General features: G+C 66.9%; 1 protein-coding gene across 1 annotated transcript; it reads right to left on the bottom strand.

The window, feature by feature from the left end:
• Positions 1 to 960: 960 nt before the first annotated feature.
• On the bottom strand, positions 961 to 17,261 carry ELAPOR1 (endosome-lysosome associated apoptosis and autophagy regulator 1). Its single transcript, XM_082501128.1, has 22 exons — positions 17,235 to 17,261; positions 13,810 to 13,930; positions 13,117 to 13,309; positions 11,816 to 11,963; positions 11,593 to 11,673; positions 11,229 to 11,334; positions 10,983 to 11,132; positions 10,629 to 10,717; positions 10,345 to 10,522; positions 8,977 to 9,105; positions 8,806 to 8,899; positions 8,600 to 8,705; positions 8,354 to 8,491; positions 7,995 to 8,249; positions 6,771 to 6,944; positions 4,619 to 4,799; positions 3,812 to 3,908; positions 3,594 to 3,695; positions 3,222 to 3,348; positions 2,945 to 3,123; positions 1,310 to 1,475; positions 961 to 1,217 (listed from the first exon to the last, which is right to left on the bottom strand). Exons 3-22 carry the CDS (start codon positions 13,275 to 13,277, stop codon positions 1,149 to 1,151), a joined length of 2,730 nt encoding a protein of 909 aa, XP_082357254.1. The 5' UTR covers positions 13,278 to 13,309; positions 13,810 to 13,930; positions 17,235 to 17,261; the 3' UTR covers positions 961 to 1,148.
• Between the last annotated feature and the right edge of the window lie 324 nt (positions 17,262 to 17,585).

The following is a 17,585-nucleotide window of genomic DNA, read 5'->3' as shown; positions in this document are numbered from 1 at the left end:
GCATGGCACAGCCTGGCACAGTACAGCATGGCATGGCCCAGCATGGTGTGGTGTGGCGTGACCTGGCATGGCACGGTACGGCACGACATGGCCTGCCACAGCGTGGTCTGGCATGGCACAACCTGGCACAGCATGGCATGGCGTGGTGTGGCGTGACCTGGCGTGGCATAGTATGGCACGGCATGGCATGGCACAGCACGGCATGGTGTGGCATGGTACGGCACGGCACGGCATGGCCTGGCACAGCGTGGCACGGCATGGCATGGCACAGCCTGGCGTGGTGTGGCGTGACCTGGCATGGCACGGCATGGCCTGCCGCAGCGTGGTCTGGCACAGCATAGCTCAGCATGGCATGGCATAGCATGGCACGGCACGGCGTGGTATGGCACGGCATGACCTGGCATGGCCTGGCACAGCATGGCACGGCATGGCGTGGCATGGTATGGCATGGCCTGGCACAGTGTGGCGTGGTGTGGCGTGACCTGGCATGGCATGGTATGGCACAGCATGGCCTGCCGCAGCGTGGTCTGGCATGGCACAGCGTGGCACAGCCTGGCACGGCACGGCATGGCATGGCACGGCACGGCATGGCACAGCCGTGGTCCCCGTGGCACTCCCGTCGCCCCCCCGAGCTGCGAGGGCAGGGCAGGAGGGGGCCGTGCCACGGCCGGAGCTCGCACACGCGTGTGCACCCCCCGAGCGTGTGAACACCCCCCCATGTACACACACACACACACACACACACACACACACACACGTGTGTACACACACCCCCCCACGCCGCACACCCACGTGTGCAACCCCACCCCACGCACGGGCACGTCGCACACGCGTGTGCTCTGTGTGTGTGTGTGTGTGTGTGTGTCCCCATTTTGGTGTGCCCACACTCACACCCACCCGTGTCCCGGTGCCGGTGGGGGGGGGGACGGGACACACACGACACAGAGACGGTGTACAAACCCCACACCTGTATTTGGCATTTTTCGGCGCTTGGCTGGAGGTGGGGGGGGGGGACACACAAAAGAGGGGGGGACACACGTAGAAAAGCCGTAACGAAGCTCCGGTCCGAAGCGGGTCCCTAAGGCCACGTTGGGGGGGGCGGGGGGGGGGCGGGGGGGTGGGGGCGCGGGTGGCCCCCCCCCGCCCCGTCACAGCTCCATGGCGGTGCTGCCGGACGACGTCTTCAGCGGGACAGAGTCGAAACCATCCGGCGTCCTCTGCGGTGAGCCCCGGCGTCAGCGGGCTGAGCCCCCCCCCCCGCCCCGGTGTCCCCAAGTGTGTCCCCCTCCCCCCCCCTTGAGCTCCTTACCTTGGACGTGAGGGACTTAATTTTGCCGAAAAGTGAGTTTTTGCTGGTGAAGACCAGGTCGTCCTCGGCGTCCTCCCCCTCCATGATGGCACAGCTGTCCGGCGCCGGCAGCTCGCTCTCCCTGGCCGCCGCGTTCATCACCAGCTTGGAGTATTTGTACTCCAGCCTGGGGGCCCAGAACCATGGCATCACCCCCCGTCCCCATGGCGATGACCGTCTCACCCCATGGCAATGACCATCTCCTCCGTGGCGATGACCTTTCCTCCCATGGTGATGACCATCTTCCCCACCGTGATGACCGTTCCCCCCATGATGATGACCATCTTCCCTATGGTGATGACCGTCCATCCCATGGCATTGACCATCTCCTCCCAATGGCGATGACCGTCTTCCCCCATGGTCATGATGGTCCCCCCCCATGGTGATGATGGTCCCCCCCCACGGTGATGATGGTCCCCCCCATGGTGATGACCGTCCCTCCCATGGCATTGACCATCTTTGCCCATGGTGATGACCATCCCCTCTATGGTGATGACTGTCCCACTAGTGTGATGACTGTCATTGACTGGCATTGACTGTCTCCCCCCATGGTGATGACCGTTCCCACCCATGGCAATGAACACCCCCCCATGGCAATGACAACCCCCCTCAATGGTGATGACCATTCCCCCCCCATGGCGATGACCATCCCACCCAATGGCGATGACCATCCACCCTGTGGCAATGACCATCTCCCCCCATGGGGATGACCATCTCCCCCCATGGGGATGACCATGTCCCTCCCATGGCGATGACCGCTCTTCCCATGGCCATGACCATCTTCACCTATGGCGTTGACCATCTCCTCTATGGCAATGACCGTCCCCCCATGGTGATGACCACCTTCCGCCATGGTGATGGCCACCTTCCGCCATGGCAATGACCACCTTCCGCCATGGCGATGACCACCTTCCGCCATGGCGATGACTACCTTCCGCCATGGCGATGACCACCTTCCGCTATGGCAATGACCACCTTCCGCCATGGCGATGACCACCTTCCGCCATGGCGATGACCACCTTCCGCTATGGCAATGACCACCTTCCGCCATGGTGATGACCACCTTCCGCCATGGCAATGACCACCTTCCGCCATGGCAATGACCACCTTCCGCCATGGCGATGGCCACCTTCCGCCATGGCGATGACCACCTTCCGCCATGGCAATGACCACCTTCCGCCATGGCGATGGCCACCTTCCGCCATCGCAATGACCACCTTCTGCCATGGCAATGACCACCTTCTGCCATGGCAATGACCACCTTCCGCCATCGCAATGACCACCTTCCGCCATGGCGATGACCACCTTCCGCCATGGCAATGACCACCTTCCACCGTGGCAATGACCACCTTCCGCCATGGCGATGACTACCTTCCGCCATCGCAATGACCACCTTCCGCCATGGCAATGACCACCTTCCGCCATGGCGATGACCACCTTCCGCCATCGCGATGACCACCTTCCGCCATGGCAATGACCACCTTCCGCCATCGCAATGACCACCTTCCGCCATCGCAATGACCATCTCCCCCCGTGGCGATGACCGTTCTGTGTTCCCCCCCCCCCCCTCCAAAAATCCTGGTGGCACCCACTCACTTTTGGTTCTTCTTCCAGAAGTAGGCGGCGAGTGCGGCCAGCAGGACGGCAGCGCAGGTGCCGGCAGAGATTCCCACCTTTAGCCAAAAATCCACGCTCCGGCAACCCCGCACCTTCTGCGCCGGCAAACTCTGCCCGCCGCGGCACAGCCGGGGCTCCCGCCAGACGTAGGTGGTTCTCTGGGAGGTAGAAAGGGGTCAGTGGGGTGGGTGAGCGTCCCCGGGACGTGTGTGTCCCCCTGTCCCCCCCCCAGCCCAGCCCGGTGACACGGCCGTACCTGGATGCCACCGAGGCAGGCGCCGACGATGGGGCGGTAGTGGGTGGCGGAGCAGCGGGGACACGCCTCACCCGTCACCCAGAGAAAGTGGAAGGTGCAGCCGTCGCAGGTGCCCTCGGGGCATTTGCTGGGGGGGGGGGGGGGCGAAAAATGAGGAGGGGGTGGCTCTGGCGGTGGGGACACCCCACAGCGGGGGGGGGACACACACGGGGACGGTGCGGTCCCCGAAGCGAAGCGCCCGAAGGTCCCCACGTGGGGTGAACAGAGGGAGAGGATGGGGGGGGGTCTTTCTGGGGTGTTGTCCCCTCCGCCCCCCCCCCCCCCCCGCCACCCCGAAGCCACCCCTTGTCCCCAACGATGTCCCCCACCTACCTGGGGACAGCCAGGGTGCCGGTGCCCGGGCGCAGCGGGTCGCAGCGCAGGCGGATGGCGGTGGCGCGGCCGCCGGTGCAGGGCTGTGTCACGGCGTTGGATCTGCCGAGGGGGACACGGCGGGGGCTCGGGGGGGGGGACACCCCACACCCCCCCCCCCCCCCCCCCCCGAGACGTGCCAGCGGGGTCCCTGTCCCCTCCCGGTCCCCCACCCTCACCTGTAGAAGAAGACGATGTCGGGCAGGTCGGGGTGACCCGGGGGGAAGTATTCGGGGGGTGAGGTGACGCCGTCCAACGTGGAGCCGGCGGTGACGCCTGCGGAGAGAGCGGGGTGACACAGTGCCACCCCACGGGGGGGTCCCAGGGCCACCTGACGGGGGTGACCCAGTGCCACCCGATGAGGGGGGTCCCAGTGCCACCCGATGGGGGTGACCCAGTGCCACCAACGGAGGGGGGTCCCAGTGCCACCCGATGGAGGTGACCCAGTGCCACCTGATGGAGTGGTGTCCAGTGCCACCCGACAGGGGTGACCCAGTGCCACCCGACAGGGGACTCCCAGTGCCACCCGGCGGGGGGGTCCCAGTGCCACCTGACGGGGGTTCCCAGTGCCACCCAACGGGGGGGTCCCAGTGCCACCAGACGGGGGGTCCCAGTGCCACCTGACGGGGGTGACCCAGTGCCACCTGACGGGGGGGTCCCAGTGCCACCCGACGGGGGTTCCCAGTGCCACCTGATGGGGGGTCCCAGTGCCACCTGACGGGGGTGACCCAGTGCCACCTGACGGGGGGGTCCCAGTGCCACCTGATGGGGGTGACCCAGTGCCACCCGACGGGGGTTCCCAGTGCCACCTGATGGGGGGTCCCAGTGCCACCTGACGGGAGTGACCCAGTGCCACCTGACGGGGGGGTCCCAGTGCCACCGGGGTGGCAGGGCGAGGAGGAAGAGGGGGGTTGCTCCAGGCTGAAGGACACCCCCCCCCCACACCCCCCCACCCCCCCGGAGCGCCCGTCCCCGTCCCCGCTCACCCAGGAGGCGGTCGCCCAGGCTGACGGGCTGCGAGGACACGGGCGCCCTGTAGCCCATGACGTCGGGTGGCACCAGGACGGACTGGCAGACGTAGGAGGTCACCACCCGGGCAGGGTCCCCCTCGCCCGCCGGCAGCCGCGCGTCCGTCACGTTGTCGGTGCAAGAGGCCATCTTCCTGCCCTGCCGGCGAGGGCACACGCGTGTGCGCACGGGTGCGGGTGCGTCTACGTGCGTGTTGGGGGAGGGGGGTGGTGCGCTACCTATGCGTGCACACGTGCATGTTTGCACCACACGCGTGTTGGCACTATACACACACGCACACGTGGGTGTTTGCCCTATCTATGCGCGCGCACACGCGTGTTGGCACTACCTATGTGTGCGCACACACGTGTTTACACTATCTATGCACACACATATGCATGTTTGCACTATACACGCACGGACACGTGTGTTTGCCCTATCTATGCACACGCACACACGTGTGTTGGCACTACCTATGCATGCTCACACGCATGTTGGCACTCTACACGCACACACGTATTCATGTTTGCTCAATACACACCCTCACGCTTGCGCCGTGCGTGCACGCACACCCATGTTGGCACTATACACGCACGCACACGTGGGTGTTTGCCCTATCTACATGTGCACACACGCGTGTTGGCACTACCTATGCACGCGCACACGCGTGTTTACACTACCTATGCATGCACACATGCATGTTTGCACTATACACGCACGGACACGTGTGTGTTTGCCCTATCTATGCACATGCACACACATGTTGGCACTACCTATGCACACACATGTGTGTTGGCACTATACACGCACTCACACGTGGGTGTTTGCCCTATCTATGTGCGCACACACGCGTGTTGGCACTATACATGCACACACGTATTCATGTTTGCACAATACACACCCTCACACTTGCGCCGTGCGTGCATGCACACGCGTGTTGGCACTACACACACACGCACACATGTGTGTTTGCCCTACCTATGTGCGCACACACGTGTGTTGGCACTACCTATGCACACACACACGCGTGTTGTCACTCTACACGCACACACGTATTCATCTTTGCACAATACACACCCTCACGCTTGCGCTGTGTGTGCCTGCACACGCGTGTTGGCACTATACACACACACATGTGTGTGTTTACCCTACCTATGTGCGCACACACGCGTGTTGGCACTACCTATGCACACACACACACACATGTTTACACTATCTATGCACGCACACATGCATGTTTGCACTATACACGCACGCACACATGTGTGTTTGCCCTACCTATGTGCGCACACACACGTGTTGGCACTACCTATGCACACACACACGCGTGTTGGCACTATACACGCACACACGTATTCATGTTTGCTCAATACACACCCTCACGCTTGCGCCGTGCGTGCACGCACACGCGTGTTGGCACTATACACGCACGCACACGTGTGTGTTTGCCCTACCTATGCGTGGACACATTTGTGTTGGCACTACCTATGCACGTGTACATGCGTGTTGTCACTCTACACGCACACACGTATTCATGTTTGCACAATACACACCCTCACACTTGTGCCGTGCGTGCGTGCACACCCGCGTTGGCACTATACACGCACGCACACGTGTGTGTTTGCCCTACCTATGTGCGCACACACGCGTGTTGGCACTACCTATGCACGCACACACACATATGTTTACACTATCTATGCACGCACACATGCATGTTTGCACTATACACACACGGACACGTGTGTGTTTGCCCTACCTATGTGCGCACACATTTGTGTTGGCACTACCTATGCACACACACACGCGTGTTGGCACTCTACACGCACACACGTATTCACCTTTGCACAATACACAGCCTCACGCTTGTGCCGTGCGTGCGCGCACACGCCTGTTGGCACTATACACACACACACGTGTGTGTTTGCCCTACCTATGCGCACACACGCGTGTTGGCACTCCCTATGCACGTGCACACACGTGTTGTCACTCTACACGCACACACGTATTCACGTTTGCTCAACACACACCCTCACGCTTGCGCCGTGCCTGCGCGCACACGCCTGTTGGCACCATCCACGCGCGCACACGCGTGTTGGCCCCACCCGGGCGTGTCCCCGGCCCCGCCCTCACCTGGTTGCCGCAGAGGCTGAGGTTGAAGTGGTGGAAGTACTTGAGGCCTTTGGCGGTGAAACTGGGCCCAGTGGCCAGCGCGGCGCCGGCCGCCAGCCCCGAGAGGTCGTAGCGCAGGATGCGGCCCGGCAGCGGCAGGGAGAGGCTGCAGTCGCTGTAGCAGAGGGAGCGGAGCTGGGGGGCGCGGGGGGGGGACAGTTAGGGACGGGCCGGGGGCGGGCGTCACCCCGTCGGGGAGGAGAGGGGGTGTCCCCCCTCGGGGAGAGTGGGGTCGTCCCCTTGGGGACAGCGGAGGGACAGCGGGGGGGGGGGGTGACACCCATCCGGGGTCAGACACTGTCACCCATGCTTGTCACCCACCCAGGGTGGCCATGGGGAGCTGGTGTCACCTCCCTGGGGACAGCTGGGGGGTGGCATCACCCATCCAGACAGTGTCACCCACCCAGGATGGCCATGGGGTGTCACCCATCCAGGGTCAGACACTGTCACCCACCCAGGATGGCCAGGGGTGCTGGTGTCACCTCCTTGGGGACAGCTGGGGAGTGGCATCATGGGGTGACACCCACCCGGGGTCAGACACTGTCACCCACCCAGGGTGGCAAGGGGAGCTGGTGTCACCTCCTTGGGGACAGCTGGGGGGTGGCATCGCCCATCCAAACTGTGTCACCCACCCAGTGTCAGATACTGTCACCCACCCAGGATGGCCATGGGGAGCTGGTGACACCTCCTTGGGGACAGCTGGGGGGTGGCATCACCCATCCACACAGTGTCACCCATCCGGGGTGGCCATGGGGTGTCACCCATCCGGGGTCAGACACTGTCACCCACCCAGGATGGCCAGGGGTGCTGGTGTCACCTCCATGGGGACGGCTGAGGAGGTGGCATCACCCATCCAAACTGTGTCACCCACCCAGTGTCAGACACTGTCACCCACCCAGGGTGGCTCAGGTGGGCTGGTGTCACCTCCATGGGGACAGCTGGGGGGTGGCCTCACCCATCCCGACAGTGTCACCCACCCAGGATGGCCAGAGGGGCCGGTGTCACCCTCCTGGAGCCACCCATCTGGGGGTGGGGGGCCGGTGTCACCCCCCTGGGTCCCACAGCATCACCCATTTGGGATGCTTTGGGGGGGGGGGCTGACATCACCCGTGGGGACATCCCCCCCCCCCCCCCCCCGCAGACCCCCCCCCCCGTGGGGACACACTGGGGACGACGGACGGACACCTGGTTGCTGCGGGTGCCGGGGCCGCAGGGGTGGCAGTCGGGGGTCCCGTCGGAGGGGTGACCCCGCAGGTAGGTACCGGGGGGGCAGGGCCGACAGGCGCCCGAGCCGCGGTCCACGACGTTCCCGGGGGGACAGGGAGCGCAGGATCCGGCCGGTTCGGGGGCGCAGCGGCGACAGAAGGACGCCACCCCCCCCAGCACGTTGGTGACGTTGACGGAGTAGAGTTTGGCCACGTCGCTGGTGTACCGCCGACCCTGACGCCGACAGCACCCGTCACCCGTCGGCCGCTTGTGTCACCCCGCCACCCCCGACCAACCGCCCGCCCCCCCACCCCCCCCACAGCCCCCCAGTCCCTCACCGCCTCGCGGTAGGGGGTGCGCTGGAAAGCCCACGTGAAGCTCATGGTGGCGTTTTTCTCCACCACGTAGGTGTAGGACTGCTTCCCCTTGCGCCCCGTCCACGTCTCCACCGGCGTGTTGGTGCGGGAGTTGATGCCCTGGGGGGGGGGGGGACGGGACGGGGAGGAAGGGGACCCCGTTACCTGGCTGTGCGCGTCCCCCCCGTCCCCGTCCCCCCCCCCCAAACCCCGCGGCCCCCCGCTCACCACCATGAAGTAGAGCTCGCAGCTGACGCTGCACACCGTCTCGAAGACGAAGGTGATCCTGCCCACCTCCTTGTTCTCCGTGTCCTCCAGCACTGGGTTCGGGGGGCTGGGGACAGCGGCGGGGACGCTGTCAGGTTCTGTCCCATAGCGTTGTCCCCCATCACTTCCCTCCCTGGGGACACCCCGCCTGCCTGTCCCCACCTCACCTGACGAAACCGGGGACCACCAACGTGAGGATCATGAAGTCGTTATCGGAAGCGCCGGCCGCCGTGTAGATGTAGTCCCCGGCCACCTCCCAGCCTGCGAGGACACGGTGAGGGCTCGGCGGGGGTCCCCAGCCGGGAGGGGACGGGGAGGGGACAGCGTCCCGGCGTTACCTGCCATCCCCTTGTACTCGAAGTTGATGCCGCTGAGGACGGTGGTCTCCATGTTGGGGGGTAACACGTTCCACCACTTGTACTCCAACCCCGACGCCGGCTCGGTGCCCGGCGGGCAGCTGAGGCAGCCTGGGGACAGGAGGGGACAATCCTGTGCCGGGGTGGCACCCACCTCCCCCTGGCAGTCCCTGTCCCCCCCTGGGGACAATGACGGGGTCATCCTTACTGGAACCATAGGGACAAGAGGGGACAATGCTGCACTGAGGTGGCACCCACCTCCCCCTGGCAGTCCCTGTCCCCCCTTGGGGACAATGATGGGGACATCCTTACTGGTACCATAGGGACAGGAGGGGACAACCATGTGCCAGGGTGGCACCCACCTCCCCCTGGCAGCTCCGGGTGCCCCAGTTCCCTCTTGGGGACGATGATGGGGACATCCTCACTGGTACCATAGGGACAGGGGGGGACAACGCTGCACCAGGGTGGCACCCACCTCCCCTGGCAGCTCTGGGTGCCCCGGTCACCCCTTGGGGACAATGATGGGGACATCCTCACTGGTACCATAGGGACAGGAGGGGACAATGCTGTGCCGGGGTGGCACCCACCTCCCCCTGTCCCCCCCTGGGGACAATGATGGGGATGTCCTTACCGGAGCCATAGGGACAGGAGGGGACAACCCTGCACCGGGGTGGCACCCACCTCCCCCTGGCAGTCCCTGTCCCCCCCTGGGGACGATGACGGGGATGTCCTTTCTGGAGCCATAGAGGTAAGAGGGGACAACCCTGTGCCGGGGTGACACCCACCTCCCCTGGCAGCCCCTGGGGACGATGATGGGGACGTCCTTACTGGTACCATAGGGACAGGAGGGGACAACCCTGCGCCGGGGTGGCACCCACCTCCCCTGGCAGCTCTGGGTGCCCCGGTCACCCCTTGGGGACAATGATGGGGACATCCTCACTGGTACCATAGGGACAGGAGGGGACAATGCTGTGCCGGGGTGGCACCCACCTCCCCTGGCAGCCCCTGGGGCGATGATGGGGACGTCCTTACTGGAGCCATAGGGACAGGAGGGGACAATGCTGCACTGGGGTGTCACCCTCCTCCCCCCGGCAGCTCCGGGTGCCCTGTCGCCGCTTTGGGGGTGATGACGGGGACGTCCTTACTGGAGCCATAGGGACAGGAGGGGACAATGCTGTGCCGGGGTGGCACCCACCTCCCCTGTCCCCCCCTGGGGACGATGATGGGGACGTCCTTACTGGAGCCATAGGGAGAAGAGGGGACAATGCTGCACTGGGGTGTCACCCTCCTCCCCCGGCAGCTCCGGGTGCCCTGTCCCCGCTTTGGGGACGACGACGGGGACGTCCTTACCGGAGCCGTTGGAGTAGGTGCCGTAGGGACAGGGCTGGCAGGCGGTGCCGTTGCCTTTGGCGTAGCCGGGGTTGCAGGGGGGGCATTTGCTTTTCACCCCGGAGGGGGGCAGTTGCGCCGCCTGGGGCAACTCCTCGCTGCAGATTTTCGGCTCTGCCCATTTGAACATCAGTTGCGTCTGCCCGGGCGGGAGCAAAAGGGGGGGGAGAGGGCTGAGCTGGGGACACGGGGACAGCGGGTGCCGTCCCCTCGAGGTGCCCCCCCCGCCCCAGCCCTGGCCGTACCTCCCCGCGGGCGTCGCAGGCGCTGTGGGTGTAGAAGTAATCCTCGGCGGTGCAGGGCGGCCGCCGTTTGCAGGACGACGAGCCGGGCTCTGCCGACGGCGGCGGGGGGACACGGTGGCTGAGCCTCACCCTTGTCCCTACGGGCCACCCTGCCGCCAGCGGGGCCACCCGTATCCCCACCACCACCACCACCACCACCACCACCACCACCAAGCCGGTCCCTCGCTTCACCTCCTCCCGTCCCCGGGGGTATCCCCGCAGGGTGGAGAGGGGGTGGGGGGGGGGGGGAGAGAAGGAGAGCGGGATGTCACCCCTGGGTGAGGGGACAATGGGGACGCGGTCGCCACCTCTCACCGGCGTAGGTGGCGGGCTCGCAGGGCTGGCAGGCGGTGGCTCCTTTGGTGGAGAAGGTGTCGGCGGGACAGAGCTGGCAGGCGCTGGAGCCGGCGGCGGGGGCGTAGGTGCCGGGTTTGCAGGGGAAGCACTCGGAGGTATAAGCCACCCCTGGAAGCGGGAGGGGGGTCAGGGGGCGGGGGGAGCCATGGGGACACCCCCCCCACCCCCCCCCATCTCCCCGCCGCTGTGTCACCCATCACCTACCTGTGACGCCGATGTTCCTCACCAACACCGGTTTGGGGACTTTGGACCAGACGGAGAACGCCGTGGTGCGCCAGTACAGCACGTTGTTGCCGCGACTCAGTTCCACCTGGAAAAGGGGGGTACCGGGGTGGGGGGTACTGGGAGGGGAGCGGGGTCCCGCTGCTGGGGAGGGGGGTGGCACCCATGGGTGGGGAGCGGAGGGCTTGAACCCCACCCGCCATCCCCTCCGCATCCTCGTGGAGCATCCGGAGCATCCTCTCCCCATGGGGTGGAGGGGGGGGGACACACACAACAGACACACAAGGGACCCCGGGGCTGCACCGAGGGACCCCCCCCCACACCCCCCACCCCCCCCACCACTCACGCTGTGAAATTCCCAACCCTTCTCCGTCGTCCGCATCCAGCGCGACTCCTCCACCGTGGGTTGGCACTGGTCGTTCTGCACCTGCGGTGACGGCGTGAGGACGAGGAGGAACCCCTCCATGGCCCCAAGAACACTGTCCCGTGTGTGTGTCCGTGTGTCCCCATGTCCCCAGGGACCCCCCCCCCCATCCCACCCTGTGCCCCTCCGGTCCTCCGTCACCTACAAAGAACTCGAAGACGATGCTGCTGTCGGGGTAGATGTACTCGAAGGAGACGGTGCCCGACTGCTTGAGGTTGACGGCGTACATGAGGGTGGCCGTGCACTCGTCCGTGTTGGAGGCCACGTAGTCCCCCAGCGGCACCCACGTCGACCTGGAGCGGGTGACAGAGACCGCAGGCTGCGACACCGCTCCGAACCCCGTGACGGCTGTGACGGTCCCCGGGCGGGCGGCGGAGAAGGGAAACGGTGTTGGACACAGCGGCTTGGGGACACCCCAGGTTCGGGGACACCCCGGGCAACCCCGGGGACCGAGGATGGGGAGCTGGGGACAACCCAGGGGACCCGTCCCCTGGCCGCTGGGGGGACTTTGCGCGTCTCCCCGGCGTGGGCGAGAGGCGGGGGGGCTGCGGGGAGGGGGAGAAGGGGGATCCTCCCGCGCCGGCGGCGGCGGCTGAATAATTGAAGTGCCGCTGGAAGTAGGTTACATTTGCAAGTTGCATAAATGCTGCGGCGCGGGGCAGCGCGGCGGCCGCCGGTGCGACCGGCTGGCGGGAGGGTTTGGTGGCTACCAGGGTGACCAGCTGGCTGGAGGGCTTGGTGGCTACCAGGGTGACCAGCTGGCTGGAGGGCTTGGTGGCTACTGGTGCAACCCACTGGTGGGAGGGCTCGGTGGCTACCAGTCCAGGGTGACTGACTGGCAGGAAGGCTTGGTGGCTACTGGTGCAACCTGCTGGCAGGGCTCAGTGGCTGCTGGTGCGACCGGCTAGCAGGAGGACTTGGTGGCTACTGCGGTGACCGTCTGGCTGGAGGGCTTGGTGGCTACCAGGGTGACCAGCTGGCGGGAGGGCTCGGTGGCTACTGGGGTGACCAGCTGGCAGGGCTCGGTGGCTACTGGTCAAAGGTCTGCGGTGGTAACTAAAAGGCACTGGCTCGTGGCCCAAAGCTGTGGGACTCCCACGGGTGCCCCCTCTCCGCTCCGAGGTGGGCTGCTGTGGGGGTCCCGCGGGGTGGGGGTCCCGCCACGGCGGGTGGGGGCGATGCCAGCGGGGCGTCCCCTTTGCTGGGGTACCCCCCGCAGCACCCCACTGGCATCGCCGCCCGGGGAAGGGGGACGGGGGCAGCAGGGGGGGGGGGGACATGTCATAGCACCCATCCTGCTCACCGCCGCGCCCCTCTGCGCCCCTCACCGCCGCGCCGCCGTGGCCGAATCCCCGAGCACTCTCCCGGCGAGGAACCTCCAGCCCCCCCCCCCCCCCCCCAAAAATCCCATTAACGGGCAAGAACCGTGCCGGTGCCGCCACTCACCCCGTGCAGTTCTCCACCGCGGCGCCGAAGCCGTCGTCGACCTCCAGGTTGGTGGCCACGTTGGCGAAGCCGTGGGGCACCTCGTCCCACTCGTCGAAGCGGACGCCGGTGCCCAGCGAGTAGGTGCCCTCCGCGCAGGGCCGGCACGCCTGCGCCTTCATGTCCAGGAACTCGCCCGCCTTGCAGGAGAAAGCTGCCCCACGGGCAGTGGGGGGGGGTTTGGGGGAGGTTTGGGGGGGGTTTGGGGGGGGAATGTCAGGGTGGTCACCCCCCCACTTCCCCCAGCGCTGCTTGGACCTCGGCATCCTCAACTCCGGAGCATCACCGCGCGGTGAACCTCTCCCCTCAAAATTAAGGGGTTTGGGTAATTGGGCAGGGAATTCGGGTGCCAAGCGGTGGGGGGACCGTGCTGTAGAGGTTTTGGGGGGGGGGGGTGGGGTGTGGGGGGGGTCCACCCCCCCTTCCTCGCATGCCGGCCCTGCCCGTGACGAGCTGACCGAGCTAACGAGGGCGTTGCGCTGCCGCGCGCACACGTCCCGTCGCCGCCTTTGAGCATCGCGCTGCGACGCAGCTGATGAAAAAACTGCGCTTCGTCTCACCCCTCCTCTCCCCCCCCCACCCACCCCCCCACCTCCGCCCTTCCCACACCCCAGGGAATTACCCCCCCCCCCCAAAAAAAACCCACCCCCTTACAGCACTCGGTGCCCTTGACGGGGTCCGGCAGGCCGGTGCAGAGTCCCGGCGTGTGGGGCACAGCCACCCTCCAGCGTGAGCCCGCGCTGTCGCACGCCGTGTACTCGTAGTGGTACTCGGACTGGAAGAGAAAACACGCGGAGAGAGCTGCGGCCCCCCCGACCCCCCCCCCCCCCCCCCAATCCCCAGGGGCTGCCCCCCAACCCCACCGCCATCTCCCCCCGCGGCCGTCTCTTGCACCGGTGTTTTGGGTTTGAGATGTCGCAGTGTACCGCGGCGCCCAGTTGTTCCCCCCCCCCCCCCCCGCCCCCCCCCGGCCTGGGGTGCTCGGGGTGGGGGGTCCCGGGGACCGGGGGGGGTGCTCAGAGTAGGGGGATGCTCAGGGTGGGGGGACTCCAGGGACCAGGGGGATGCTGGGCGGGGGGGGGACACACACACGCTGGGGACCAGGAGATGCTGAGGGTGGGGGGATGGTGGGGACAGGGGGATGCTCCGGGGGGGGGGATGCTCGGGGTGGGGGGAGGGGGACATGGGGATGCTGAGGGTGGGGGGGGTGCTCAGGGTGGGGGGGCTGCTGGGGAGCAGGGGGATGCTCAGAGTGGAGGATGCTCCGGGCGGGGGGGATGCAGGGGACAGGAGGATGCTTGGGGGGGGGGGAACGACTCTGGGGACCGGGGGGGGGATGCTGAGGGTGGGGGGTAGGGGAGAGAGGGGGATGCTGGGGACCAGTGGGGTGTTCAAGGTGGGGGGGATGCTGAGGGTGGGGGGGATTCTCGGGAGGGGGGGGCTGCTGGGGAGCAGGGGGATGCTCAGAGTGGAGGGTGCTGAGGGTGGGGGGGCTGCTGAGGGTGGGGGGCTGCTGGGGACCAGGGGGATGCTCGGGGGGGGGGGGGGACGGACACGCTGCTTGGGCCAGGGGGGTGCCAGGATCCCAGGGGATGCTGGAAGCTGTGGTGATGCCTGACGGGGGGGATGATGCGAGTGGGGCTCCAGGTAGGATAATCCCCCCCCCACACCCCCACCCCCCCCACCCCCTTACAGGACATTTCCCCCCCGGTGATGCCAAACCCCAGGGAGGGCTGCGGAGTCCCCAAAACCACAGGCACGTGCCCAGGACCTCCCCGTGGGATGCGACAGCCCCGGCGCAGCGCAGGCACCCGGCACTGTCACCGACACCCCCCCCCCTCCTTTCCCGGGGTGTGCGTGTCAGGGGGGGGGGGGTCTGAACCCCCGACATTCCCCCAAACGCCGACGAGCGGATGAAACCCCATCCCGGCACTGTTTGCCTTGGCGTGACCCGAGCGCGGCGGCGGCGGCACGCGTTGCTCATTAAACCGGCTCCATGGCATAACCCGGATACACCGTCCTGCCGGTTGGGGCGGGGGGGGGGGGGGGGGATGGCCACCACCCCGTTGGACGCCGGAGCGGGCAGGAGGAAAGGAGAAGAGCCGGGGAGAGCGGGGGCACCGTGACCCCCCTCCAGCGCCGCCGGCTGCCTCCGTGCCAGGCCTGGCTCAAGGCCGGCGAAGAGGCGACGCCGGGAACAGGCGAAGCCCAACCGGTTGCCGTTAATCTCCCCGGCAAAGCGAAGGCCGGAGCTGGTTGCTCCGGTGCGGTGGGGTACCAGGGTTTGGGAGGGGATGGGGGGTGGGGGTGTGAGGAAGCGACACTGTAGTTTTCCCCCCCACCACACACACACACACACACACACACACTCCTACAACCCTCCGCTGCAGCATCTCCGGGGTTTCGGAACCGGGCGCCGCGGCTTCGTGCTGCCGGCAGACGCCGGAGCGTGGCAGGTTGGCGAGAAAACAACTCTTTGATGTTTCCCGTCAGCTGGAAACGGCGGCGATGGAGGGGAGGGGGGGGGGGGAAAGGAGGAGGACGGAGAGGGGCGAAGGCTCTGCCTGCAGCATCCCCACCCCCCCCACCCCACCCCCCCTTCCTGGGACGGGGATGCAGAGGAGGGTACCCACCGCCACGGCCAGGACGGGGCGACCCCCGGCATCCCCCCGGCTCTCAGTGGTCCCGAACCCCCCCCCAAATCGCTCTTGTTCCCGAGGGATTCCCGTGGGAAGAAGGTAGTTTTTCCTTCTTCCCAAACTTTGTGTGTCGTGTCCGTCCCCCCCCCCTCGACACGGAGCCGAGTGGCTATAACGAGCGATGCCGACCGCTCCCCTTCGTTAAAAGCTGCAAATTTTTTTTTTAAAAAAATCTAAACAAATCGACCTAATTCGGGCCCGGGGCGGCTCTGCAGCGGGAGGGGGGGGAGAGAGTCTGTCCCCAATGGGGGGGGGGGGGGGACGGACAGGGATGGGGACAGGGGACACAACCGCCACAGGTGTGATCCCTCCTGGGGGCCGGGTGCCAACCGCCGGCTATTGTTTCCAGCTCCGGGCCCGTGGAACACACACACACACACACACACACACACATATACACACCCCCAAAATTGGATCACAGCACAAAAAAAAAAAAAATCCTGGCCCAGATGAAAAGTGGCCGCAGGTTGGGGACAGCCGGGGGGAGGGGGGGGAGGGGGGAGGGGGACACAGGGCAGGTGGGGACCCCAGGGAAGGAAATTTGGCCGCTGGCGGGGGGCTCGCCCCGTCCCCGCTGTCCCCGAGGTGGTCGGGTCCCCTCGAGGGAGCCCCCCCCAACCCCCCCCCCCCCGGTTTTGCCTCGCAGGACACTTTGTCCCCACTTGGCCACCGCATGCCGGGCTGCCAACCGCACATGGCCGACGGGGACGTGTCCCCCTTTGCTGTCACCACCCCCGGCAGCAGCTCCCACCCGGGGATGCTCTGGGGACATCCCAACGTCTCCCCCGCAGCCAACCGGGAGACGGGGACCAGTTTAGGGGACACACACACACACACACCTGCCCCCCCCCCCCCCCCCCAGCCTGACCCCAGTTGGATATAGGGGTGTCCCCAGAGGGACCCCCGGCAGCAAAGCCACCTCCCCCCGCCCCCCTTCAACCCCCCCGATACTCCCCAGCCCTATAGGGCCCTATAGGGGGGGACCCCCCCCCCCTTTACAGGCAGTCCGTATGTTCCCTATAGGTGACAGACCCCATAGGTCCCAAAGTGGGACTGGTGGGTCCCCTGGGGGTCGGGGGGGGGACACAAAAGCCCCCCCAGGGGACCCACCAGTCCCCCCCCCCCCCCCCAGGCTATAGGGACCCACCAGTCCCCCCCCCCCATCCCCCGCAGGGACCAGTCCCATCCCCGGTGCTACGGGGACACCCTCCCCCCCCCGCCATCCCGGTCCTCCCCATCCCATAGGGACCAACCCCGGATCCGCACCCCCCCCCCGCCCCCCCCCGCCGTGCAACGGGGGGATCGGTTTCATCTACCGGGGAGTACCGGTTGCCCACCCACACCCCCCCCCCCCCTCCCTCCGCCTCCCGCTGCCGGTACCTCCTTGCAGACGTGCAGCCGTTCCCCGGTGCGGCCCGGTGGTACGGCGGCCGTTAGGCACAGCGCCAGCAGCACCCACCGGGCTCCGGTGCCGGTACCGGCCATGGCGCAGCGGCGGCGGCGGCGGCGGCAGCGATCGGCCCCGTGCGGGCACCGGCCCCGCGGCCCCGCCCCCTCCCCCCCCCACCCCCCCGCCGCCGCCAACGGCCCGGCCCCGCGCGCGCACCTGCCGCCACCTGCCCCCGCCCCCACCCCGGCACCGGGCATCACCCCCGGGAACGGCACCGGGAACGGTACCGGCAACGGAATCCCCCGAAACGGCACCGGGAACGTTATCCCGGGAATGGTACC

Source organism: Vanellus vanellus (assembly GCF_965231255.1).
Source record: "Vanellus vanellus genome assembly, contig: HAP1_SCAFFOLD_818, whole genome shotgun sequence".
Lineage (NCBI taxonomy): Eukaryota > Metazoa > Chordata > Aves > Charadriiformes > Charadriidae > Vanellus > Vanellus vanellus.
Note: the sequence above shows the minus strand (reverse complement) of the source record. Positions and strands in the feature narration are given on the sequence as shown.

Bases quoted from the DNA above. Each gene is read 5' to 3' on its own strand.
- ELAPOR1 (XM_082501128.1), bottom strand. From the start codon at position 13,277: ATGAAGGCGCAGGCGTGCCGGCCCTGCGCGGAGGGCACCTACTCGCTG. The intron at 8,250-8,353 runs GTGAGGGACTGG...TGTCGGCGTCAG, and splicing joins GCACCCCCTACCGCGAGGCG to GGTCGGCGGTACACCAGCGA. The intron at 1,476-2,944 runs GTGAGTGGGTGC...CTGGGCCCCCAG, and splicing joins TTCTGGAAGAAGAACCAAAA to GCTGGAGTACAAATACTCCA.